Here is a 27632-nt window from a genome sequence, read left to right as displayed (position 1 = left end):
AAAACTTGAGCGATTTTGGATAGGGAGGATATACGTAACACAGCTATTAAAAAAAAAAAAAAAAAAAAAAAAAAAAAAAAAAAAAAAACTGTGCAGCGGACCCCAGGCAATGAAAATATTTCAAAACCCATGACGACTGACTGTGTCAATTTTATGGGCGAAAAATATGCTCATTTTTTTCGCCCATAAAAAATTGACACGGTTAATCGTCCAGGAGTTTCGAAAGTTGAATTCTGTGTAACAAAATACATCGAATGCATACCCTGGGGTCCGTTGCACAGAAGTTTTATTTTTTTGAAGTGTGGCTGTGTAATTAATGGTCTTCATTCTATAACAACAGATTATTTATTTATTTATTTATATGTTGTATATGTAAAAGAATACATTTGTTAGCTAGGGGATTGTATTGTCTTTTTCTAAAGATGAAATATCTACTTCTAACAGAACACACATACTACTTGTAGTATTTATAACTTAATTTGCAACTTGAATTATTATCTGCAAATTTATTTTTAGCATGACTCATGCTCTATAAGCTAATTTTCATTACGAATTATTATTTAATTGCGCATCATCTATTTAAAGTAATTTATATACGTGTGCAACACTGCTAGATCTCAGTAAAGCTTTCGATACAGTAGCACACGATTTATTACTTGCAAAATTATATTATCGTGGCATCAGAGGAATTGAGTAGTCATTAATGAAGTCCTATCTTTGTAATAGACGATAGGCTGTTCTAATTGTAAATGAAAGGTCAAGTTTTTTGAATATAATGAATGCCTCACGGGAATATGTTAGGACCTTTACTCTTTCTTGTCTATGTAAATGACTTCTCCAGCTTTCTACCTTGTAAATACGTTTTATATGCTGACGACACAACACTTCTAAATACACATAAGACCTTAATTGGAATTAAAATTAAAAATAACGAAATGTTAGAAGTTCATCAACATGGTTAAAATATAACAAACTTTATCTCAATGAATCTCAGACAAAAACTATTCATTTTATCTTGGTAATCATGGACTGATGTAGATGCATGTCATTCTGTAAAAATTCTGGGAATCTATCTAGATCCAAAGTTAAACTGAAACGTATATACTGAAAATATATGTAAAAGACTATCTAGAACATTGTTTATAATTTGCAAACTCAGGACAACAGTTACTGAAACCGTGCTTTTAAGAGCATGTTATGCTTTGTTTTTTTGTTATTTGCCTACGGTATATTATTGGAGTAATTCATCGGGTGCTCAAATTGCAGAAAAAGCTATAAGAACAATAAAAGATTTGCCAAATACCGTATCATGTAGACCACTCTTTAAGGAAGTGCAGATCATGATAATTCCTTCTTTGTACATTTTTAGGTGCCTTATGTATGTTAGAGAAAATCAGGATGGTATTAGTTATCGCAATAATGTTCACTCATATAATACAAAACATAAAGATGATTTAAATGTCCCACATGTTAGGCTACATACAACCCAAAGTAGCTATAAATATACTGGCATGAAACTGTATAATGCATTATCAGTACATATTCGAAGGACTGTAATGTTGATTTCGAAAACCAATGTAAAGCATTTCTTGTAAATAATGTTATTTATGGTATTAGTGAACTTTTTTTTAAAAAAAGTGTAAATTATAACAAACAATCTGATTTTTGTATATTATTGACGACATTATTTGTTTAGTGACAATAAAAATATTTTATTCTATTTTAATAATTTATTAGTTATTTTTCGAAATGTCTAATTTGACAGTAGTGACTTCCTACTTTACTGTACATAATAATTGTAATTCACACATACACTTGTAATGTGAATTAATTAACAATCCATACTTCTGTTAGTTAATGAATTATTTGTAATTCCGAAAGATATAAATATACTATTGACCTCGAATATTTTTAGAATTATTGTTATGCCGTCATGTACTAGTATTACGAGTTCAATCTTCAGAAAGAAACCATTCACAAAAAATTAGTTCAGATTTAAGAGCCTATAAGGAGGTTTAAAGATCAATATTTTCTTCCAAGAGGTGGATTATAAAGCACTACAGGTTCAAGCAATAAATATGTAATCAAATTTGTTCTTAAATCTTTTGTTTCTATTAAATTTGAACTGTTTTTCTGTTCAGTAAATACTATTGTAAGTTGGATCATTTATGTAAAAAGATGTCACATCTATTGTTTAAAAGAGAAAATAATTTTGTATGTGATATAATCACGGGAAAACAGCCGAATCGTTTGACATGAATTTTAAGATATACGAGTAGTTATGAACTACCTCAAACTGGGTTTTTATCATGTCACTTTAATTAAAATGCGTGCTCTAAGAGGGAGAGCGGGAGATTATAATTTATGTGAAAAATTGAATATCTCAAAAACCTATCAAGTTAAGAAGATGAAACTCTACATTAAAAATAAATGAACCTGTGTGTCTTAGTGTTTTTGAGAAGGGGAAAAGGGGGCATTTCTTATATAAATTAAAATGAAACGTAAAAATGTTTGTCGACCAACTCTTTCTAGACCCTTGCATCAAAGATGATCTTTGGTGGAAGAGTGCACCATGATTTACCTTTATCACATTATCGGCATGGAGTGACGAGGGGTGAGCAGTGGTAGGTAAGAAGAAGTAGCATACCAAAAGAATCGAAAGCAAACAGTATTAGTGTGCAATCCATAATTTTTGGAGTTGTAGAGATGAATAATGACACTAACTAACTAATTAACTCTATGGCCTATGGAACCCGGAGGTTCAATGCCGCGTTCACAAAAGCTCTCCACTAACTTCTATCCTTAGCTAACTGCATCCAATTTCTACTTTATATTCCAATCTCTGCGAGATCCATCTTAATATTGTCCTCCCATCTGCGCCTAGGTCTTCCTAATGGTCGTTTTCCGATTGGTCTTACCGCTAATACTTTGAAAGCGTTTCTACTTTCTTCCATTCTAGCTACATGACCCGCCCACCTAAGCCTCCTAGACTTGATGACCCTAACAATGTTGGGTAAACTGTATAAATTATGTAGTTCCTCGTTATGAAGTTTCCGCCATTCCCCATTCCAGTTCCTCTTAGGTCCGAATATTCGTCTCAGGATCTTGTTCTCAAATACTTTCAGTCTATGTTCTTTCCTCAGAGTAAGTGACCATGTTTCGCAGCCATACAGAACAACAGGCATGATTATCGTTTTGTATATTTTAAGCTTCAAATTCCTCGACAGAATTCGCGACGACAAGAGATTTTGAACCGAACAGTAACACGAATTCCCTGCTTTTAAGGACTGAATAATGACACACCCGACGCAATTTAAGTCCAAACTAATCCCCCACCAACATGTAGAGTGGGAAAGGATGACATGTAAAAATAATCGAAAAGACTGATATTACTGTATAAAGGAACAGACAGTGGACCAATCACAAAGGTTTTACTGGTGTCGAGGGCCGCACGAAACAATGTATAACATTTTCACAACAATTGAATAGCCGTATTCAGTAGAGAAACTTGTTCATCGTACACTAACATCACAGGAACACAGAAACTTCATAACGGTAAAAAAAATATTTACTTACTAAAGAAACGCAGAAAAATATAATTACTTACTATTTTAGTTGGAAACTTGATTCTTCATGTTGTGAACTAGTCTCTCTGTTCGATGCTAAATTGGATGTTCCAGAAAAAAAAAGAAAAAAAACAGAAAAAAAATAAACACACTGCTGAACAAGACTGCACTTATTTAATATAAAAACACGTTTACACGTGACGTTTCGATCTTCTAGCCAAGATCCTCATCAGACGTATACGTCTGATGAGGATCTTGGCTAGAAGATCGAAACGTCACGTGTAAACGTGTTTTTATATTAAATAAGTGCAGTCTTGTTCAGCAGTGTGTTTATTTTTTTCTGATTTTATTCGCAAGACGTTGACTATGAGTGTGTGTTAGTTGGATGTTCCAACGTGAAGGATATTTTTTAACGTGGACATCAGTTATCCAGGAAAAGAATTCAATTCAGGTTTAGAGATTACGTAAGAAATATATTTCCAATAACGGAGCAGGCGGTCCAGATGAAAGAGCTTAGTGGGCCACAACCGATCCGAGGACCAGGTGTTGCACATTAGGGTGGAGCGTTTTGCACTTTTGTTGGAAATTCGATGACGGGTAGTGTGGAAAACGTGCTATTAGTGACACCGACCTTACTGATTTTTTTTTTTTTTTGGACAACCCCTTACCCTGCCCCAACGGACTTAAAGTTTTTTAAGTGTTTGGTTAGGCAGCACTCACAACACCAATGACAGAAAAGCTACTTGTGGTCGTTTTTAGAGTTACCTGATGGCTATAATACAATTATTTTATTAAAAGAAACTTATAGCAATGCCAGTAAATAATTTTAAAATGTTTATGTGTCAAAGTACAGCCATATTAGTTCAGTTGTTGGAATTAATGTCCAGATTTTGTTTGGAATGCCACGTTAACGATGATTACAGACATAGCTTTTGACATAACACGATTTTCTTTTTGCATCTCTTCTCTTATTTTGCTCTGTACGCAAAATAACCCAGAACTCACCACGGGGAGGTGGTTGCACATCGAGTTCCGCCCATTCACCCACCCAGTACGCATACGTTGACATTTGACTTTAGGTCACGTAGTTCTTGGTCCCGAAGCGGGGCATTCTTGTTCTAGACTTCAGTTTGGCTCTAACGTAGATATCTCTTGCGTTCTGGCCGCACTTTTTCGACGATGCCTGGGACACCAGCTTCACTGTGCGTTCCACAGCTTGACTATGACAAGGGAATGTTGTTGTTAGAGTACCTGAAGTTCGGGTGTTTTCTTCAAGCTGCTGATCCGTTATGTTTCGTGTGATTGGGGGTTCTGTTAGACATTTAGACCAATTAATCATGTCGTAGTATTTTTCAGCTGTAAAGTTTAATTTCGGAACAATGAAGTCACGTGAGCGGCTTGATCTCGGAGTCTTCTGGCGCGGCACTTTTTTATCCTTCTCTAGCCTAACGTTCGAATATGTGGATTTGCATCTGCTGTCATCGCTATCAGCAGGTTTTCATGATGAGCGTAATATCCGTTTGTTTGTAGAACAGAATGAACTATGTGTTGTTGATTTTCTGGCAGAAAACGCGATAGCTTAACTATGCTAAACAGATGCATGGCGCCCATTTCGTACAAAGGACTTCGCCGTATTTAAAGCTAGACGGGAGCGTATACTTTAACCATGTACTGGCAAAGTAGACACAAACTTGAACTAGGTTTATCAGTACTGATGTAGTGGCGAAGCATCCTACAGGCCAATGTAAGCCATCGTGAATGTGATAATTGTCCTGGTTTTCTGTTTGCTAGATCGGTAGTACACATTCCTGTAGCAACAGCCTTGCAAATTTCAAAGAGATAATTCCGGTCGCTGCTTAAACCATCTGGTTTTTCCATTTCAGACACCCATTCAACGGGAATGGGTGTAAAGGAAACGATGGTGTGAACGTTCACAATCCTTTAATTTCTTTCCGATGGGGCCGGAAAAAGCGTTGGGTTCGGTCGTCCCACCATCAAATTCGGTAACCAGGTGTCGAAATAGCAACTCGTTTGTATGAAGAAGGCAAATGAGACGCTGCAGTTCCTTTCCTAGGGATCTTTGTATCTGACTAATCACGCCGTTATCCCATTCTGTGTTCGTGGCTTCACCATCGCTGGCGACTGTCTCAAGACTTGACATGTCGTACTGGTTCTTTTCTAAAAGCTCCAATATAGAGTCGGCAATATCCTTGCCAGTGCCTGACTTAGGTGTGGCATGACCAAAGTATTCTAAACCGGGCTCCGATAGAACTGTGATATGCTTTTCTGTAATCTCTCGTCTTCGTAGTTTGCAGTTATTTTTTCTTGCACAAGAGTTGCATCATTTTTTCCGTCGAAGTAGATACTTGTAATCACCCGGCTTAGGTGAGCCTTTTCTTTCTGGATCTTCTCACCCAGTTTATCTTTTCCTCTTCTTACCTTAGATCTGTCAACAACAAGACTTTTGTCCTCTGGCGTTATGAGTCTCGCGTCCTGAAGTACGGCAGAGGCGATCAAAGCAACCTGCTTGTCTCTAGCTCCAGTCCTAAACGCTGCCTCCACTGTGTTTTGAAGACAGATGCGCTTTGGGCTGTTTCCTTCTTGGTCGTGCCTCGAAGTCAGATCCCGATGTGCTTCCCGCTTCAACATCTTCGCTGGATTCCCCTGACGACGCCAGTATCTTTGACCCATGCCTATGACTAATTCCACTAGTTGATGGACATACTTCAAGACTTTCAGCGTCTTTCTTGGTTGTCTGCCCCTTAAATCTGCTCACTTTACGGGAAAACATCTTTGACAGAGATTTGATTGTTCGGAAGTCAATGTTACCAATGCTCATTTTCCGTGATGTTTTCTGGTCCAAAAGAAACTTGAATTCCAGTTTTGGAATCTTGCGTGTCCTCTCACAGTTGCAATCTTCGGCGGTTTTACATTTGCAAGACGCAATATCAAAAAGAGACTTTTCCGCGTGTGCAACAAAACCTGCACGAAGTGTTGCTTCTTGTCCTTGTCGACTGAAATGTTTTCCTTGGTGCGACTCTTATTATAAAATGTTTTCAGCATGTCAAAAACTCTCTTTTCTGAAACCACAGGAATGCTTGCAGGAATACGCCAAATATGTACAACTCTTTGTTCAACTAGTTTACAAATGTTAGTCACTGGTAATTTAGTTACACTTTCGTCACCACTTAAGCCACTTCGAAACTAATGATAATGTCGCATAACATCAGCGTACGTGGGTAACTGCACTTCACTGATTTCACTTGGAGTGCCAAATAAGCCTCGTTTCACACTTTCCTGCGTTGGTCTGCTATGAGATTTTCTCTTCATCTTGCTTTCCATTGCTTTCTAACTTGGAAACCAAAGTATCTGAATCGTATCGCACCGTTAAAGCTTAGGCTGAACGCACCGTTAAACCAAAATGTCTCTGAACCGTTAAAGCTTAAGCTGCAATAAACTGGCCTGTTGGATTGGTTGGTCAAAGTACGCAATATTTATACCAAAGCCGAACTTCGAGCTAGAATATTCTAGAAACGTCGGCGTAGGTTCTGGAGCCAACAAGGCCAGCGAAGGTGCGCGAATCTTCTGGACGGAGCCGGACGTTGCGACAACGCTCGAAAAGCGTAGCGAAAGTAAGTAACCATCAAGTTATGTAGCCTGCCGATAGATGGCATTTGCTGTCGGTGTACATAACAAGGGAAGAGTTGCCAAAAACAAATCGTGTTTTATCAAGAGTTATGTCTATAATCATCGTTAACGTGGCATTCCAAACAAAATCTGGACATTAATTTCAACAACTGAGCTAATATGGCTGTACTTTGACTCATAAACATTTTAAAATTATTTACTGGCATTGCTACAAGTTTCTTTTAATAAAATAATTGTATTATAGCCATCAGATAACTCTAGAAACGACCACAGGTAGCTTTTCTGTCATTGGTGTTGTGCGTGTTGGCTAACCAAACACTTAAAAAACTTTAATTGGGGCAGGGTAAGAAGTGTCCAAATAATAATAATAATAATAATAATAATAATAATAATAATAATAATAATAATAATAATAATAATAATAATAATAATAATAATAATAATAATAATAATAATAAATCAGTAAGGTCGGTGCCACTAATGGCACCTTTTCCGCACTAGCCTCATCGAATTTCCAACAAAAGTGCAAAACGCTCCACCCTATTGCAAATAGCTGGTCTAGAGGACAAAGTAAGTGAACTAGAACAAAAACAGTTAGATGAAACTATTGAAATAGTTGGAATTCCCGAGACAAAAGAAGAACAAACCAATGCAATGGTAATGAAGGTAGCGAAGGCAGCTGGAATAATAACAAAAAGTGAAGATATACAAAAATCCTATAGACTGCCCACATGCTAAACTTTCTTCAAAAGTAATTAGGGACAACTGGATTCAGAAGTTCGAGAAAAAAAGAGTTTATTAGCGTCAGAAGTCAAACCTGAGTTCCCGAACAATCGAGTTTTTGTAATGAACAATTAACACCAAACAATCGAAAAGTGCTATACGAAACAAAACAATTCGCCAAGAACAATGGTTTCCGATTTGTTTGGGTGCGTGATGGAAAAGTGCTTCTAAGGAAGGACGAAACATCCCGAGTGAAACATATCAGAAAGCTAGAAGATCTACAAAACATGCAAAACTAAGTGGCTCAACATGACTGTCAACTTCATTCAAGATGGAACAGGTAATTAATGAAATTTTCTTATACCAAAATATAGACACTAACATCTGTAATAATATAGACACTTTTAATGAATTATTTAGTGATAAAACAGGAATCACGATTATTCAATTGAATATTAGAAGTGTTAGAAAGAATTTAGATCAATTTTTAGTATTGTTACAAAATATTGCTATAAATGTAGATACAATTGTCTTAACGGAAATATGGAAAAATGAAGCAACTTGTAACATTAACATAAACGGATATCGCTGTTATTACACAAATAGGTCTTTAACACGTGCAGATGGAGTCATGATATTTGTAAACGAGCAAGTTCACATTGACAAGGTAACGGAACTGAATCTTGCTGACGCCACTGGAATGCGCTTACATTTAAACAATGCAGAAGGTTGTAACATAATAGCTATATATCGCACTCCAAGTGGTGATGAGAAAACATTTCTACAATTACTAAATGATGAGCTTAAAACTTCATCAACTTGCTCTTTGCTTTTAGGTGATGTCAATCTAGATATATTAAGTGACAAATACTGTGAAAATATAGACACGTATTTAAACTTACTATATAGTCATCGTTATGTTTCATGCATAAATAAACACACTAGAGTTACAGAATATAGTAAAACTTGTATAGATCATATATTTTTAAAGTACCAAAGTCCACTGAATGTCACATCAGCTGTGTTGCAAACAAGTATAACTGACCACTTTCTCACTAGTATAAATGTTCCCATTACAAAAAAGAGGGAAAAAATATCATATGAAACTACAATTATAGATTATACTTTGTTAAATAAAGAATTGAAAAAAATGTAACAGGAATCTGGTAATACACAGTAATTGTGTTAATACTGCAACTTCGAATTTCATCCAAATAATGAAAAATTGTATAAGTAATTCACGTATTAACAATAAAAATAAAAAAGTAAATAGTAAATATCGCAAAATAAAACCATGGATAGCAAAAGGATTAGTCAACTCTGTAAGAGAAAGAGATAGATTAAGTCGTTTAGTAATAAAAAAACAAAACGATTTAGAATTTAAGGAATATTACAAAAGGTATAGAAATAAACTTACACAATTAATAAAAGAAGTTAAAAATTACTACTATAGAAAACAAATTACATTATGTAATAACAATGTTAATAAATTATGGAAGGTAATAACAGATATTATAGATAAAAATGAAAAAAGTATGTAGAAATAAATGAACTAACACTAAAAATGGTCTAGTAACGTTTGAACGTGATCCAATGTTAATAGTTGAATGTTTTAATGAGCATTTTTCCAGTGTTGGCAAAAAAATAGTTAACAAAGAGATTGATGATAAAATAAATTTGAATTTGAATTCCCGAACTAAAGTAGTAAACTTTATATTCTTCACTCCAATCACTGAACAGGAAATTGAACACTTCATAAATGAATTATCACCAAAAACAACATCTGGTATAGACGGATTATCAGCAAGTGTATTGAAACATACGAAATCAAGTATATTAAAACCTTTGCAGTATATCTTTAACCTAAGCTTAGAAACAGGTGTATTTCCTGATGATTTTAAGACTGCTGTAATAAAATCTATATATAAAAAAGGCTCAAAGGCTGATCCTAATAACTATAGACCTATATCAATCCTCAGTAACTGTACTAAACTATTAGAAAAATGTATGAAGAGAAGATTAGTTAATTTTCTTGAACAAAATAAATTCTTTTCTTCAAATCAATATGGATTTCAAAGAGGTAAAAGTACATCAGATGCGGTGTACAATTTAACAGAGATTGTTTGTAAAAATGTTGATAAAGCTGAAAAAGTAATTGCAGTTTTCCTAGACCTAGCTAAAGCATTCAACACAATATCACACAAAATTCTCTTAAATAAACTAGAAAGATGTGGAATAAGGAGGTATATCGCTATCTTGGTTTAACAATTATTTGAAAGACAGAAAACAGGCCGTCCAAATAGGTAATTTTCAAAGCAATTATTTATATGTAAAACAAGGAGTCCCTCAAGGAACTGTATTAGGCCCAATATTATTTTTAATTTATATAAATGATTTGTGTAATTTAAAAATGGACGGGCATATACAAACATTTGCTGATAACACCTCACTTATATTTACTGGTAAAACATGGACAGATGTATTCCAGAAAACTTAATCAGAAATGAAGAAAGTAAAACAATGGCTTGATAATCATCAGTTAGTATTAAATGCTGAAAAAACCAGGTATATAACGTTTCACCAACTTTAACAGGACAGCCAGAAAACATGTCACTAAAATTACATCATTGTCAAAATACTGAAAAATGTAACTGTAGTCCTCTTATTAGTGAAAATAAAGTAAAATACTTAGGTATATTTATTGATAAGCATCTAAAATGGTCTTCTCATATTACACATATCGCCACGATACTAAGAAAATTATTATATAAATTTGTTCAATTACGAAACATTGTAAGCATAAAAATATTACGAACTGTATATTATGCTGTTGTAAATAATATACTTACATATGGTATATTAATTTGGGGTGCTGCTTACCCTACTCCTCTTAAAACTTCTGATTGTTCAGCAAAATAATATTGTAAGAATATGTTTAAAAAAGGGACTTGAAAGTAGACTAGATAGACTCTATGACCAATTTTCAGTATTACCACTTTCAAAATTATATTTGCAGAAGTTATTAATATATGCTAAAAAGAACAGAAACAAATGGGAAGTAATAAAACATACGTATGTAACCAGAAATGTGACAAACAAAAATTTAGAAATTAGAGCAACGAGTAAATCTATAACTCAATACCAAACATATTACAGAGCTTCGAAGATCTATAATGAACTCCCACTCCGAATCAAAGATGAAAGTAATTTCAAAACATATAAAAGGTTAATTTTACAGTGGTTAAAAGAATTAAAAAGTGTTTAAAAAAAACTATTGTTAGCTAAAAGTAAGAATAAACCTCATATATTACGATAAGAAAATAAATAAAGCACGAGAATCAGGCTCACACACAAGCAGTTGCTTATGTGAGCCATTTTCTATCTTTTTTATTCTTTGCATAAAAAATACAAAAAATTCGCAATATAGAAATAAGTGCATTGAATTAAGTTGCCCGACACTGGGAGATAGACATGACTTCTGGAAGTCCGAAGTCCTGTCATCTCTGAATACCGGGTACGTTAAACTCCATTAATAAAGGGAATCTAGGAAGTCTGATTTCCTTTAGAGAAGTAATAGCACAAGTAGAAAATGTACTTGTTAATTTCTGTAGCAGTTATTTTTCTTATTCTTTTATTTTATTTCATTAATATTTTGTATACTGTTATTTTATAATTTAATATGTTTATGTATTTTTTATGTATATTCTTTAATATATTGGATACATCCAATATATTAATTTTCTTCTTTAAATAAAATAAATAAAATAATCCAGGTTTTCGGGGTTTGCTGAGATGAATAGTGACATATCCGATTATACCAAAGTCCAAGTTGCATGTTGGATCTGAAGAGGAGGCTGGGGGTGGAAAGGGATGACATTATCATTACACTTTCATTGAAATCCGCAGAGGGTTTAAATACTTTCCATAAACCTATTTTCCGACTGCGAAGAACGGATATTTCGCTAACTATTAATAATTAAAAACAAATAACACAACACTAATATGAACTAACATTTAGAAAATGTAGAATATTACGTGTGGTACGTACGTGACAAATGGATTTTTCAGAACATATTTGTGTCTCTCCAACAGATGGCCATAAGAGTTTGCATTTAGCCTCTGGCAATATCCAGATCTCCTTCTTCTGTAATATCCGGGCAAATTCAGGAGAGAAAAAGGGAATTCCTTGATAACCCCATCCAGTTACGGTGCACTTTGTAAGAACTGTTTACAAAACATGAACAAAGTTCATTCCATAGCTGTAATTTCTAATGTTTTACTTTGTTATTATTAATTGGAATATTCTGGACACGATATTGAAATATCTGAAATTATTATTTTTGTAGCAATACAGTTTACTACTTGCGGACATCGAAATATTCAACTATAAGAAATTTTGGAATATCTGGATGTTTCACTCTGCGCTAATATGATACGTTCAGTGAACAAAGGAATCAAGTCCACTTTTGATCATTTAGTACATGTTTCATCTTTAAGATCTCTATCTGAAGCTTCTTTCAGAGCTTAAAAGACTCATGTCGTGATATTGTAAATAACTGTTATAATGTTAACAAGAACAGTGGTAACTTTTTCATGTACTTAAGCACACTGCACGAATTTTATGTCTCCTTTTCTCTTGGTAACTGAACGTGATTCCTTTGTGCTCTGAATGCCCCACATGTTGCAAGAAAAACATTGGGATATCATCTATGTAAATGATAGTTATATAAACATAAAGGTAAAAGAACGGCAACATAGAGGCAAAGGCATGAAATTCTATAATGTGCAATAAAAACAATCCTTTTACAAACTCATCAGATCAAAAAAATGTCAAATTATTTTTCTTACAACCATAGGTAGACAAGACTTCTAATGAAGATCTGTACTTGTTGAAAACATTTGAAATTTGTTATATTTAACTCTTCATAAAGACAATGTAAAACTCTTTTCAGGAAAATATCAAACTTTTAAATTTTGTAACAATTATTACATAAATAAATAAATAAATAAATAAATAGACAAAAAATGAAAAAGAACTTTCTGATCATGAGTACAAAGTTTACTTTTAATGTCGAAAATAAACTATTTATATAGATGTAATATCATAATATTGTCATGGTATTATATAATTAATTTAAAGATGTTATTCAAATATATGTCATAAAATAAAATAAATTATGTTCAATAATCTAATTAATCCTATGTGGATAAAAACAAAAGTATGTGGCGACCATATATCATAAAATAAAATATAAAACAACTTCGGAAATATTCTTCATTTCTTGCAGAAACTCTTGAACGTCTTACTGCCCAAACTTTTCTCATAGCCAGATATTCAAAAATCCTTTTCTATGCGTCCCAGAATGTATTCCACAGAGCATTCAACCGGCATACCTTACAAGAACAGAATACTTAAACCTCTATCTCTTGTCCAAATTAATGCCGGAAACCTAGATACACAACCAGTTCTGATTTCAACAACTTGACTTTGAACGTCTCACAAAATACAAACATATTCATACCCTCATTCTGCCAGTTGCAATTCCTCCAATCTCACCTAATTTCTAAACTTCACTTCCTATTTTGCACTATTTATCGCAGAAATCTACATCCCTGACTCTACATACATGAAGAATCATCATTACTTTTAGCCCTTTCACAACTGAATTAATTCTACACGCCTGAAAAATTATTTTGTACTTTAGTTTGACTTTAACAAACATAAACAAGGAGATAATGTAATATTTTTTCACTTTTTCAATGCTGGCGGGAAAATACAGCGTGTCCCTTCTGGGGAACTTTGGTAGTAAGTGGTAAATTTGGTACCAAATAGAAAAAAAGGACATGAAATTTAGGGATACCACAATCACTTACCTTTGTGTAGAGTTGTCACATTTATTTGACTTAGAATACCCTATGTACAACATTATCCATAGGAACACCAACGGGAAGGAAGGGGGGGGGGAGGGCTCTGAGGACCACAAGGTAAAGCTCATTATTTCTCACGGAAAATATTTTTTCTTGTCTGATATGAACTTGGGATATCTAAAACATCATGTATTTTAAATCATTAGTATTATTAGGTTTCTAAGTTACAGTGTTGCTAACTATATGTGTGTAATTGTTTAAGTTACCATTTTTATTCATGTCAGTAACTATAACCTATTTATTTTATTTGTTTGTATAGAAAAACTATACATTTTTTCTATTAGCACAACATCAGTTTTTGCACCTGTGGAATGCACATGTGAAACGTAAGCAAAGATGCTACCAGTTGTCTGTCAGTTTTGCAAACTAAAACCACTACGGCATCATCAGCATTACAAGGTATTCACTGCAACAAACGTACCACTGCTTGCATCTGTTGTAATAACAAAATTGTTTCAAAAGAAAATAAAACAAATGATCAAAACACTCGAATGTGACAGTAAGCGGATCCGCTGAATAGCCCCTTAGTACAACCAAGAGGGGGGGGGGGTTCTGAGGCCCACAACACTTTTTTTTATTTATAAATAGGAAAATAAAACACTAAAAACTAAGCAAGTACATTTTATGATGAATGGGGTTAAGCCTGACAATATTAATTTTGTCAAATATTTCATCCAATTAGAAATGTTAGAAAATATAACAAAAATAATTTGTGGGCCTCCCAGGCGCCCCCTTGGTGTTCCTAGGGTTATGCGTGCGTAACAGAATACATAATACTATGGAAAATTAATTTTTGTCCTGATAACAGTGAAACCTTGACAGGTATTATGAAATTCTATTTCATAACTATGGTTCAATACACAGGAAACGCTACTTATTTTCTAATAAAGATTCGTGTTGTATTTATAATATTATGAAAATAAACTTTGTGTTGTTTTGCTAAGATAAAGCAAATATGATATGTATAAGAAATTAATGTTTGTAATTTTCATATACTTATGGTCATTTGGACTCACATTTAGGTGTAAACACCTAACGACTCGGTGGCTCGATTTCGGTAGTGGCTGCATCGGGTTTTCTAAAGCAACTGTGTCCAGGGTGTATCTTGAGACTTCCGGTAAAATCTCACCTGCAAGAGCAGACTGCCGCGGTCAGAGCCGTGTCGATGATAGGGGTGGGCGCCGATTGGCCCGCATCATAACAGCTGATAGACGGGTCAGAGTGCGTCAAATCATGGAGAAGTTCAATGGAGGGCAACAACGCCATGTTAGCAGTCACGCAATCTACAACCATCTACTCGTCATGGAGTACAGAAGCTATAAGCCCACGCGAGTATCCCTTCTAACCGCACAACACAGGAAACAACACCTTGCATGGCAACAACACCAGCCGCCGTTATCAGAGCGAAAGAAGGTGCTACACAATATTAGATAGGTGTCTCTAATTCAACTGGTGATCAGTTTGTATCTATCTATTTCTTAGGCAAGTAACTAACTAACTCTATGGCCAATGGAACCCGGAGGTTCTGCCGCGTTCACAAAAGCTCTCCACTGACTTCTATCCTTAGCCAATTGGATCCAGTTTCTACTTTGTATTCCTATCTCTGCGAGATCCATCTTAATATTGTCCTCCCATCTGCGCCTAGGTCTTCCTAATGGTCGTTTTCCGATTGGTCTTACCGCTAATACTTTGAAAGCACTTCTACTTTCTTCCATTCTAGCTACATGACCTGCCCACCTAAGCCTCCTAGACTTGACGACCCTAACAATGTTGGGTAAACCGTATAAATTATGTAGTTCCTCGTTATGAAGTTTCCGCCATTCCCCATTCCCGTTCCTCTTAGGTCCGAATATTCGTCTCAGGATCTTGTTCTCAAATACTTTCAGTCTATGTTCTTCCCTCAGATTAAGCGACAACGTTTCGCAACCATACAGAACAACAGGCACGATTATAGTTTTATATATTTTAAGCTTCAAATTCCTCGACAGAATTCGCGACGACAAGAGATTTTGAACCGAATAGTAACACGAATTCCCTGCTTTTAGTCGACATTTAATTTCTTCGTGAATATCGTTTTCGTCTGTTAATATTGATATTTGAAAGTATCCACTTTATCAAAATTATTATTTAATATTTTAACGCATCCGTAATTTGCCGTATTACGATCCCGACGCACTTCCATGTATTTAGTTTTCTCTGTATTTACTTTTAAACCCATGTCCCTGCAAGCGTTTAATAAGATCTCCGCATTTTTTTCTATTGTTCTCCTATCATCTCCTATTAAATTTATATCATCAGCATATGCCATAACTTGGTGAATATCGTTCAACTCTAGACCCTGGTTGCTATTTCTGATTTTCCTTATAGCGTATTTCAGAACAAAGCTAAATAATAATGGCTACAACGCATCTCCTTGTTTCAAGCTATTTTCGACGTGAAAGCTCGTGGACAAAAATTTTCCTACCCGGACTTTTCTTTGGGATTTATTTAAACATATCTTAATTAATCTAATTAGTTTTCTCGGCATTCCAAGTTCCGTAAGAACGTTGTATAATGTTTCTCTCCTAACCGAGTCGTATGCCTTTCTAAAAATCAATAAATAGTTGATGTACCGGGGTATTGTATTCCCACTTTTTTTCTAGTATTTGGCGAATGGTAAATATTTGGTCGATAGTTGATCGATTTCGTCTAAATCCGCACTGACAATCTCCAATAATTTCATCTACGTATGGCGTCTATCTTACTAATAGAATATTGGAAAGTATTTTATAGGATGTTGACAGAAGAGAAATGCCTCGATAATTATTACAGTCAGTTTTGTCGCCTTTCTTGTGAATTGGGACAATGATTGATTCTTTCCACTCTTGCGGCAATTCTTCCTTGTTCCAGATAAGGAGAATGAGTTTGTGTATCTTGTTCCACAATTTTTCGCCTCCAGCTAAAATTAACTCAGCCGGAATTTCATCTACACCCGGAGATTTGTGTTTCTTTAATTTCTTTATAGCGGTTCCTACTTCTATTCGGTTGGGTTCTGGAATATACGGTTCTGCGGTCTGTATCTCCTTTTCTCCACTCACATTAGATTCTGGCTGCGTGTTCAGCAATTCCTCAAAGAAATCTTTCCATCTATTTAAGATGCTATTCGTATCAGTGAGAACTGTTCCGTCAGCTTTCTTTTAATATAAGCAGGAGGTTGATAGCCTTTCTTAAATTCGCTGATCCCCTTATACCTGCCCCGAATATTTTTATGTTTACTATCATCTTCAAGTTCCTTAATTTTAGCTTTCAAAAAATTGCGTTTCTTTGTTCTAAAAGTTTTGGAAGTTTTCCGCCTGATATCTGCGAAATTTTGTGTAGTTATTTCATTCGGATTTTGTAGTCAGCGTAATTTTGCCTATTTTCTCTTCTCTGCTAGTTTAATGCATTCCTGGTCGAACCATGGTTTGTTCCTACGTATTTCCGCTTGTCCCAATTTTAATTTTGTTGAACTTTTAATGCTATCTCTAATTTCAATTCAAGTATCCTCAACACTAGTGCACTCCGAATCTTCTAAAGCCGAGAACCTATTCGAAACTTCAATCTGGTATTCCTCTCTTACCTGGCACTTTTCTAATTTCTTTAAATTAAATCTCTCCGTTTTCGGACATTGAATATTATCTTTATTCAACGATAATCTCTCTCGTATTATCGCTGCTACCAGGTAGTGATCAGTGTCGCAATCAGCCCCTCTAAACGACCGGACATCAATTATGCTAGATTGCCTTCTTCTATCTACTAAAACGTGATCAATTTGATTATGTGTTTTCCGCCTGGTGATGTCCAAGTGTATTTATGAACGTCAAGATGTGGGAATTTTGTACTCTTCACGATTAGGTTTTTGGATGTTGCAAAGTTCACGAGTCTAACACCGTTGCCATTACTTTCCTTATGCAGACTTCCGTTCCCTATAATCGGTTTGAAAATATCCTCTCGTCCTACCTTCGCATTGAAATTCCCTAGTAGAATTTTCACATGGTATCGCGGGAGTTGGTCAAATGTCCGTTCCACTTCTTCGTAAAAACTGTCTTTTATATCATCATCCTTATCTTCAGTTGGGGCATGTACATTTAAAACAATAATATCACACCACCGTCCCTTAAGAGTAATAAAAGAAAGTCTGTCAGTGACAAATTCAACCCGTTTAATTGCTGGTAATATTCGTTTGTGAACGAAAAACCCTGTTCCTAACTGGTGATTTTTATTTCCTTCCCCGTAAAAGAACGTAAAATTTCCGGAATTCACAGATCCATTTCCTTCCCACCTAACTTCCTGAACTTCTACTAGGTTCATCATTATTTCTTTAACTCACTCGTTACGGATTTTAACGCTCCTGCCCTATAACGACTTCTAATATTCCATGTTCCAAATCTCATGTCCATTTTCTTTTGCTGAGGTCGTGCCAAGTTATCAGTCCTTGTCCGAGGCTTTTGTGAATGTTTCTGAACAAGTGCCTTTTTGTACAGGATGAGGTTGTTAGCCTTACCCAAACCTCCAAGCTGGAGGACCACTCAGATTTCTCAGGTAAGTAGTCGCAAAAAATGCATGTATTGCGCAATATCTTCTGTGACTACCTTTTGTTGCCAATGTCTCCTCTACGGGACATAGTATTTCATTTCATGAAACAAACTAGAAAACGATACTATAAATGAATATTTTATACTCTGAAGCAAATAAAGAATCTTTATTTTCCAATCCAGAACCATTTATTACAATTTTTATTATACATATTTTCAATATCTTATAGTTACATGCAACGTACCTGTCTTCTTGTTTTGAACCTCCACCATCTTGAGTTCAATACAACGCTGCCAGATCGTGATGGTCTCTAAGAGCTTGTATCGCAGCAAAATATTATTACATGTCCAAGTAAATTCATGTTTTACGGTAAGGGTGCTTATACGAGCAAGGGCCATAGAGATGAGCGTTAATAATTGTGTCCCCTCCCGGGCACTAGTAGTGAAAGGGTTAGAATACCCAGAGTTCCGATTACTATTTAGCTTTCAGCCTAACTTTCCCTGTATATACTTTCGCTCCTTCGTCATTCTCCAATATTTCGCTCAAAAATTCTTATACCTATTGCTCACAGTTTAATGATTTTCTTCAACCTGTATTCTTTCCCCTTCTTTTTAGAGTTTTATCCTCTCTTGATACTCACTGAGAGACTCATTTTTCTGTTAGACATTTGTAGGACAACAACAATATGACCGGCTTGGATACTTTTTTCTTTATCTAGTGTTATCTTTCTTCGCTTTTCTCTAAGCTCATGTCAAGACGTTCAGTCTGTAAATTGAAGTTACTTGATTCAAGAATTTCGGTATGATTTTGTGTATAAGCGTTAAAATCGTGAAACTACATCATTTTGATTTACACGCCTACATTGATCTTTCTTTGTTCTGACACATACACTTTTACGCCACCTATATGTAACATATAAGACTTTTTCGACTCGTCCAAAAATAGTTCACCGAAGGCCTCTAACCTCAGAAATGGTCATTTGAAAGATTTCACTCCTCCACCGGAAAAAATAGAGAATCTGTTCCATGCAATACTAACTTTATTTTCCAACACCCCATCATGAAGATAACATATACTTTCTATCATTCCGGTGGTTGAGATTCTTTTAACCTAATTTACATCTTTATTATTTTTATTATTAACTATTCTGCCTTTCGGCAGGTCCTGGGAATAACGTTTTTTTTTTTCTAATTTAATTTATTTTAGGTTTGGGCCTGGAAATGTTTCTTCCACGTTTCTCGATCTTCAGCTACCTCTTTTAACTCCCAGTATTTTTTTTTCTACTTTTCAAATCATCGATTAGTCGTGTTCTTCTTATTATTCCTCGCTTTCCTTCCATCTTTCCTTTTATATTGGTATGAAGAAGACTATTTCTTCGCAAGATGTGTCCGCTCCAATTGGCCTTCCTACGAAGGATATTGGCTAAAAGCGTCCTTTTGTCTTCTATCAGTCTTAAAACATCTCTCGTCTTAAAACATAGTTTCTTATTTTCTCTGTCCAGTTTATCATCTCCATCTTCCTCCAATATCACATTTCGAAGCTCTCTACATATTTCTTCTCTAATTTTTGTGATGTTCAAGTTTCTGAACCATACAGTCCAATACTCCATATACAGCACCTGACCAACTCTTTAATTACTCCAATATTAAACCCATATTAATACTGGACTAATAAATTAAAAGTGATCTTTTCTTTGTTGAATGCTTCTTTGGCTATGGCGATTCTTGATTTTATCTCTTTGGTGCAGTAAGCATCTCTCGTCAAAATACTTCATTAAATGCTCTCGCTATTCAACCTATACTTCATTAAATGCTCTCGCTATTCAACCTATACTTCATTATATTGACGACTTCTAAATATAGTAACTATTCCTTTCCAAACTTCTCTTTCGATTCGTATTAACAATAATCGATGAAATATTAAAATATTCTTGAATAAATTCAGTGGCGGCTCTTGAGGAAGTCACATTGCTAAAAGTAAAATTTTTACCACTACAAACTAAGGAAAGAAATCTTATTTAAAATTCTAATTATTATATAAAAATTAGAACGTTAGGTAAGATTTATTTCTTTAGCTTTTAATAGTAAAATTTGAATTTTTACCGATATGACTTCCCTCAAAAGGGACCACTGAGTAAATTCTTGTTGCATATTAATCAAATTTCTAGAAAAGTTTAAAAAAGCGTAAAATACGCGTTATTTATATAACCATCTTACAGAGTGTAACACTACTAGAATATTTGTGGAAAGTGTTCTTTGATTCTTATTAAAATTACTCAACTTCATATTAAAAGCTAACATTTTTTCTGCTGCAATTCTCTTCAATATTGTTGATTCTTAACAAAAGATGAGTAATTTTGGGAGAATATGTTCTTTCTTCTATACTTTCCAGTTATTTATTCTGTAGCTAACTTTCCCTTTTAATTTCTTCGCAATCTTGTGAACGCAACTCATATGAACTATTTCACTAATTTTCGATCGCTCTAAAAGTACTTCTTGTTTTGCTATTTTGTAAGATATAACTTTTTTTTAAAGCGTTCATTTCTTCACTATATCCAAGTTGATAACCTTTTCACATACTTCTCTTGCCCCCTCCCCTCAATTATCTCTACTTCTTTACTTTCATTGAAAGATCTTGAAGGAACTAGAAATGGTGATAACTTCAAAGTTATACCTGTAGGTTCTGTAGAACCTCCTCACTGATATATTCGCTAGCGCGAAGACCTTTGGGGTACGTGGTCTCGGGTTCAAATTCCAATGGAAAAGCACTATACGTGTTGCAGTAGTTTTAAATTCGCCTTAAATTCAAAACTATGAATATAATTTGCCTATTTTTAACAATCATCGAATTTTTTGGGTGAATAATTTTGAAAACATTTATCGCAGTGGTCGAAGTGAGACGGTGTGCGGTGGTATGCCATACCGCCTCTGGTTTTTCAGTGATGACGGCATACCACCTCTGGTTTTTCAGTGATCCAGACATACCGTCACTGGAGAGTAGATGCTAAATACCTTTAATAAATTCATTTTATACACAGTAGGGGAGACCGGGGCTGGTTGACGAACTGCATATAACTCCTTCATTATTTAACATAATGGCTGTTGCTGCTGTCATAAAAGAGCGACCTATGGATGCAGCTGCCACATTCATATGGAATTTGTAACTTGCGAATAATGGCATCTGGCATATATTAGATAAAGAGTGTTTTTGCCAGTCTGAAGTATTTTTTTCAGTTCTCCGTTACAACATCACAGAATCGTCAATACTTGAGTACAGAGGTAAGTAATATACATTTACATAGCCGGCATGTCGAGTTAAAATCGTAATAAAACATACCATCTCTGCTTTTTTACCACTTAGAATACTGATTTATCCCAATTAAAAAAATCGAATGTTTTGAATATAACAATACTAAAATGATATAAATTCCTTAATTCATAAGAATTTTCCTAAATATACGTATTTCAATAGGTAACAAACTGAATCATTAGTATCACTACGTCCAAATATAAGCCAGTCAAATCAAAACATGAGTAACTAAGTGACGTAAACGAAAACTTAGAAAGACTGAATAAAATATTATTGATATACAAAATTTGTAAGAGATTACGCTAATATTATATAAAAAAAATAACACTAGGAAAAACTGAAAATGGAATTTCTACAACGTTTCTGTAAATTTCTTTGAAAATGAGGTATATATATATATATATATATATATATGACTATATTACGTACGGCAATGGCAAATAGCCTAAACCTGTTTTCTTTTTCGTGGTTTCTTATCATGTATATTACTTCTAAAGGGCCCGTTTTCTCTTTCAATTAAATCTTACGCATGTTTTTTTGACGTTTTGTTTTGTATATCAATAGTTAGCAACGAATTTATTTTTCAGTTTTTTAAGTAACAAAATAAAATAATAATAGTTACGTACTTCCAGGTGTATATTTTTCTAGAGGTAGTTCTATATTTTGTATGTTGGGATCTGAAAAATTTAATTCCTCATGAAGCTGCAGCATGCCAATATCATTATATAACTTTTCTCTGAAATTAAAAAAAAAATCAAATGTAATCGTTCAGTTTAAATTAAGACAGAAGTTCTATTATTTTATTCTCTTCAGTACTTCTAGAAAATGTCCTGATTCACAATATAACTACGAGTACTTGGATACAAACTAAGATTTAATTATATCAATAATATCAAGATGATTTCAAACTTTCAGTTCGTGGTTACGTATTAAGAGTCTGAAGATTACTTCCTGTTTATTTTACATAAATGAAAATTCTAAATTGTAGTGGATCCCTTTCACTGATAATTGAATTTACCATCGATAAACCTGTATGCAGTGGTATGATTCAAATCATTTAACAACCGGTTCTATGATCAATAGTAATGGGGTCATTTGGGCTAACTTTTGTGTCCGTGCGTTCCTGGTTCAGGACCCATGGTCCCTAGCTCAGGAGTATTGGTTCATGTGTACTTAAAGACAAACCACTCTAAATTTTGGAAATTAATACGTTAGTTAAGCTCTTAAATTTTGGGAGGTGTGTGTTGGCCCATTCTTAAATTTTGAAAACTGTCAATAATAATAATAAAAATGTAGTATGGTAGTGTAGGATCGCGATATGTACCTCTGTAAGTTTTTCGGTCCATCTTGTTTTCTTTTATTGGTAAACACTGACAAAAATTAATTTTCATACAATTTTGACTTAATCTATTCTTTTGGTGAGTTCAACATTATTTTAAAATAATTTAGCAACTTAACAAGTACGCATAGGCTTTAAGTTGATGGTAAATAATATTCCCCACGTCGTTAGCGTACATGCTAACACAATGGAAGGTCCCTGAGTTTGATTTCCGGTGGTAGCTTTCAACAAGTCATTGTTCGATTTTCAGTTTGGGAGTTTTCTTAGTTAGGATTACGTTGTTATAAATTCATATCACATAGTACAGGTTAACATATCACATATCAATAAATTTGTCTACTGGACTCTAACTTTACACCATGGAAATTTGACCCTGTCACAAATTCAACAAACTACATTTGTAAATTCGAAGATTTACATTGAATTATGATGCAAATTAAATTTAAAGTCAAAAGTTAAATTTTAATACCCTAACACGATTGGTTTAAAATCAATCTCATCAGAAAATTTCAATTGAAACCCCACGTAAAATTTTCAGGATTCGATATCATAATCTTCTTATGAAGACAGAAGAAATACAGTTTTAATTAAAGAAAGAGGTGTTTAATATCAGAAACATATCAATTTCTCTTCTATGGATACAAGAAAGCCCGGAAAGAAAAAAGAAGAATGTATAATAATCGTATTCTCCTTTTTCCTTTCTCCTGCCTCTTTTTCCCTGTCACACAGACGTAAAGATGAAGAAGAATCACCTGTCAATCTCATCACAACCACTATGATTAAAGTGTAAGCATGATATGGAACAGTTATATCTCCTTAGTGATGTGAAATTTTTCACTCTCTCTCACGAGATCGAGGCGAATGCGAGAACATCATACCTATTTTCTCTTACCGACACCAAGCGGAGATCAACAGTGAAACAAATTTAGGTATGAAAAATTTATTTATCTTTAACCTTTTATGGAATCCTAATATACGAATAAAACACTATATTTTGTTCAAAGCCTACAATACATGATTTTTCTAGGATTTAAGAACACATCAACTTCCAGTTTTTTGCTTGGACGAAATTAAATGATTAGCTTTCCGTTTCCCGCACCGGCTAAAGTGAATGAAATGTATCAACACTGTTTAGCAACAACATTTTGTCTCGAATACATAAAGAAGAAAGAAAATATCAACAATAATTAGGTAGTATCTAGTTAAATATTTCTAGGATAAAAAAGAATAATGATCAAAAAAATTGCCCTCTGAAAAATTATATATTATGTTTAAGATTTTTAGTTGAAAATTTTAGTTTGAAAATTTTATTTTAAATTTTCATTTGAAATCTTTTTGCGATCATTGAAAATCTTTTAGATAGAAAACCGTTGCACTTACTGGAAAATGGTTTGAAAAAGTTTGAATTAAAACTTGATTGAATAATTTGGTTGAAAATTTTGTTTCCACTTAACTTTTTTGTACTCTTATGCGCTCACTGAAAAATTGAAACTTTTTAGTTGAGAAAACTTATTTCGATATTTTAATTTGAAAACTAAGTTTGATTTTTTTGAAAAGTTTTTCACTCAGTGAAAGATAGAATATTTTGTTTGAAAAATATTACCTGAAAAGTTCGTTCAAAATTTAAATTTAATTTTTTTTGATTCACTTAAAATTTGATTTTTTTAATTTATAAAAATTGTTTTCAATTTTTAGTTTGAAATTTTCGTTTGGAAACACTTCCAGAAATTTCAAAGGGTTTCATCATGCACCCACGTGCTACTCAAGAGAAGAAACCAATGTTGTCATATGTATGAACATATATTGCAACGAAGCCTCATCTTACGAACATTTGGATACAACAAACAAAATTCCATAACATACTGTGTGATAAAAGATATGTATCATCATCATAGGTATTTTATCACTATTGGTAGGTCACTCGCTGAAACTGAGAAGCTTTCATGCTCGACGTTCTTCAGCTAACCTCTTCATCTTCAAGTACGATTTTTCTGTTTTAACATTGTCCATTAATTGTAGCCTACTTTGTCCCTTACTCTCTTTCCTTCCATCATACCACTTAGTACATCCCTCGTGATACTTAGCCAATGCCACAACCAGTTTCTCTTCCTATTCCCAATAATATGTAAAATAGTTTCTTTCTCTCCCACCATTTCTATCACCCTGTCATTCATTTTCCACTCGACTCAGGTAATTATCTTCATTCTTCTCCACACTTACATTTCGAAGGCTTGCAGTAGTTTCTAATCACTTTTGGTAATGTCCATGTTTCTACCCCACACTGTACAACATCCCACACGAAGCATTTCTCAACTCTTTATTCAGGTTCTCACAAAATAGACTTTTCTTCCTAATAAATATTTCTTTCTCCATTCGTCTCCTAGCTTTTATTTCACGTTCATACTTCATATCATCATTAATAATACTATCTAGATATGAAAACTAACCGCCTGTTCCAGTTTCTCCCCTTATACTTCTATATTTGACATCGACCGCTTCATTCCAATCACCTTGGCTTGAAAACTAGCCGCCTGTTCCAGTTCCTCCCCTTATACTTCTATATTTGACATTGACCGCTTCATTCCAATCACCTTGGCTTTTATCTTTCTAACATTCATTTTTATCCCATATTCTTCACAACCCTTCCTCAAGTTTCTTAACATGTTATTGATTTTCTTTTCAGATTCCGCAACAAGCGCCATATCATCTGCAAACTGTATACATCTATTCATTCTACCACCTATCGAAATGGCGTCTTCATTATATAGGCTCCTCTTCAATATCTGTTCTTGATAGATATTTAAAAATGTTGGTTATAGAAAGCATCCCTGTCGAATTCCTCTTCCAATTGCGCTCCCCTCTGTCATTTCCTCCTCTGTTCTAACAGTTACTTGTTGGTTCATATATAAGTTCCTTATGAGTCTTCGATCTTTCCATTCCAACCCAATCTTCTTTAGAACTCCCATCAACAATTCCCAATTCACGCGGTCAAAACCTTTTTCTAGATCAGCGAAATGAGACTAACAGTTCTATAATCTTCATATCTTTCTGGGTTCCATTTCTTAGCCATCGGTATCACGATCGTCTTCAGGAGGTTATTTGGACAGTCTCCTATTTCATATTTTCCATTGCAGAGTCGGAACAATTCTTTCTTGCTCTTTTCTTGTATATTTTTAATGAATTTGATTGGTATATTATCTATCCCGGTTGCTTTCCATTTCTAATCTCGGGTATAGCTGTGTCAAACTTACCCCGAAAAATACTAAATCCTTTATCATCCTCACATACTTCACTTCCTACTTCAACATTTAGGCCGCACGGTCTGTCCCTATTCTCATATAAGTCTTCAATATATTCTTTCCAATTTCATAAGACTTCACTTCTCCCTGACTACCTTCCAATTTTTATTTTCTGTTACTATTTTTATGTCCCCTTCTTTCTTCGGAAGTTCCATAAATTTCACCTTCTTGTACACTTTCTAATATTTCCGAACTCTTTTTAATTTTTTTGTCCTCATATTTTCTTTTGTAAAACTTTTCCCTTACTCTGTCTGTTTCCCTTCGTAATTTATTGTTTAACTTTCCGTACATGTTTCTACCCTCTTCTGTATCAACCTGTTTCCACATCTTCCTTTCCCTTATTTTCTGCAACATCTGTTCTGTAACCCATGGTTTCTGAGCCGCTTCGTGTTCGCGATAACCTACTTCTTCTTCTGCAGTCTGTTGTATACGAAGTTTAATATGCTCTCACCGTCCGTTACTAAGTGCATCTATCCTTTCCTATTTTGAGTAATTTTCTTCTAATTTCTCAACGAAAAGATTTCTTACTTCCTCGTGTTTTAACTTTTCAGTATTCAACATCCTGTTTCCTACTTTTCTCCTGACAGTTGAATATCCACTTTGGGCAGCACAAGATTATGATCAGAGAAAGTGTCTGCACTGGAAAGGGTCTTCGCGTTCTTCAAGCTATTCCGATACCTGTACTGAATCATAATAAAGTCTATCTATATCTTCGCAAATTTGTTGAGGATTTCCATGTATATCTTCTTCTCTTCTGCTGATTGAACCAAGTGTTCCCAATTATTAGTGAATTCTGTCTACAAAAAATGACGAATCCCTCTCCCCTTTCATTTTTTCACCTAAAACCATTTTTGCCTACGACAATATCTTCCTGGTTTTCTCCTACAGCTGTATTGAAATCTCTCATTAGAATTACGTATGCACCTCTCTTCTCCCTGCCTACAATTTCTTCTATTTTCTCATAATTTTCTTCTACTTCTTCAGTTGCATGCGAAGTCATTGGTGAGTATGTCTGTATCGCCACTAGATTATTCTTTCTTTCTTTAAGTTTTAACATCATAACTCTACCATCGATAAATTCTACTTTCACTATTTTCTCTTCTAAGTTCTTAGTAGGAATATTCCTATAGTATTATGACCCTTTTCATTACCTGAGTAAAACATTTTATCCTTCGGTGTTTAACATTCCATTACGTTTCCATCTAACTTCACCAACTCCTAGCAAATCTAGATTATTTTGTTGTAATTTCTTCTTTAAAATTTTCT

General features: G+C 34.3%; 1 protein-coding gene across 1 annotated transcript in view; it reads right to left on the bottom strand.

Moving 5' to 3' along the window:
* The window catches only part of LOC145662822 (serine protease 29-like), an 86902-nt gene that overhangs the window by 4460 nt on the left and 54810 nt on the right, over positions 1-27632 (bottom strand). The window contains exons 5-6 of the mRNA XM_081728718.1: positions 22355-22464; positions 11986-12161 (exon numbers count right to left, since the gene is read on the bottom strand). Coding sequence (XP_081584844.1) covers positions 11986-12161; positions 22355-22464 — 286 coding nt within the window. The remainder of the gene's footprint in view (positions 1-11985; positions 12162-22354; positions 22465-27632) is intronic.

Source organism: Thermobia domestica, chromosome 10, assembly GCF_964235325.1.
Source record: "Thermobia domestica chromosome 10, izTheDome1.hap1.1, whole genome shotgun sequence".
Taxonomy (NCBI): domain Eukaryota; kingdom Metazoa; phylum Arthropoda; class Insecta; order Zygentoma; family Lepismatidae; genus Thermobia; species Thermobia domestica.
Note: the sequence above shows the minus strand (reverse complement) of the source record. Positions and strands in the feature narration are given on the sequence as shown.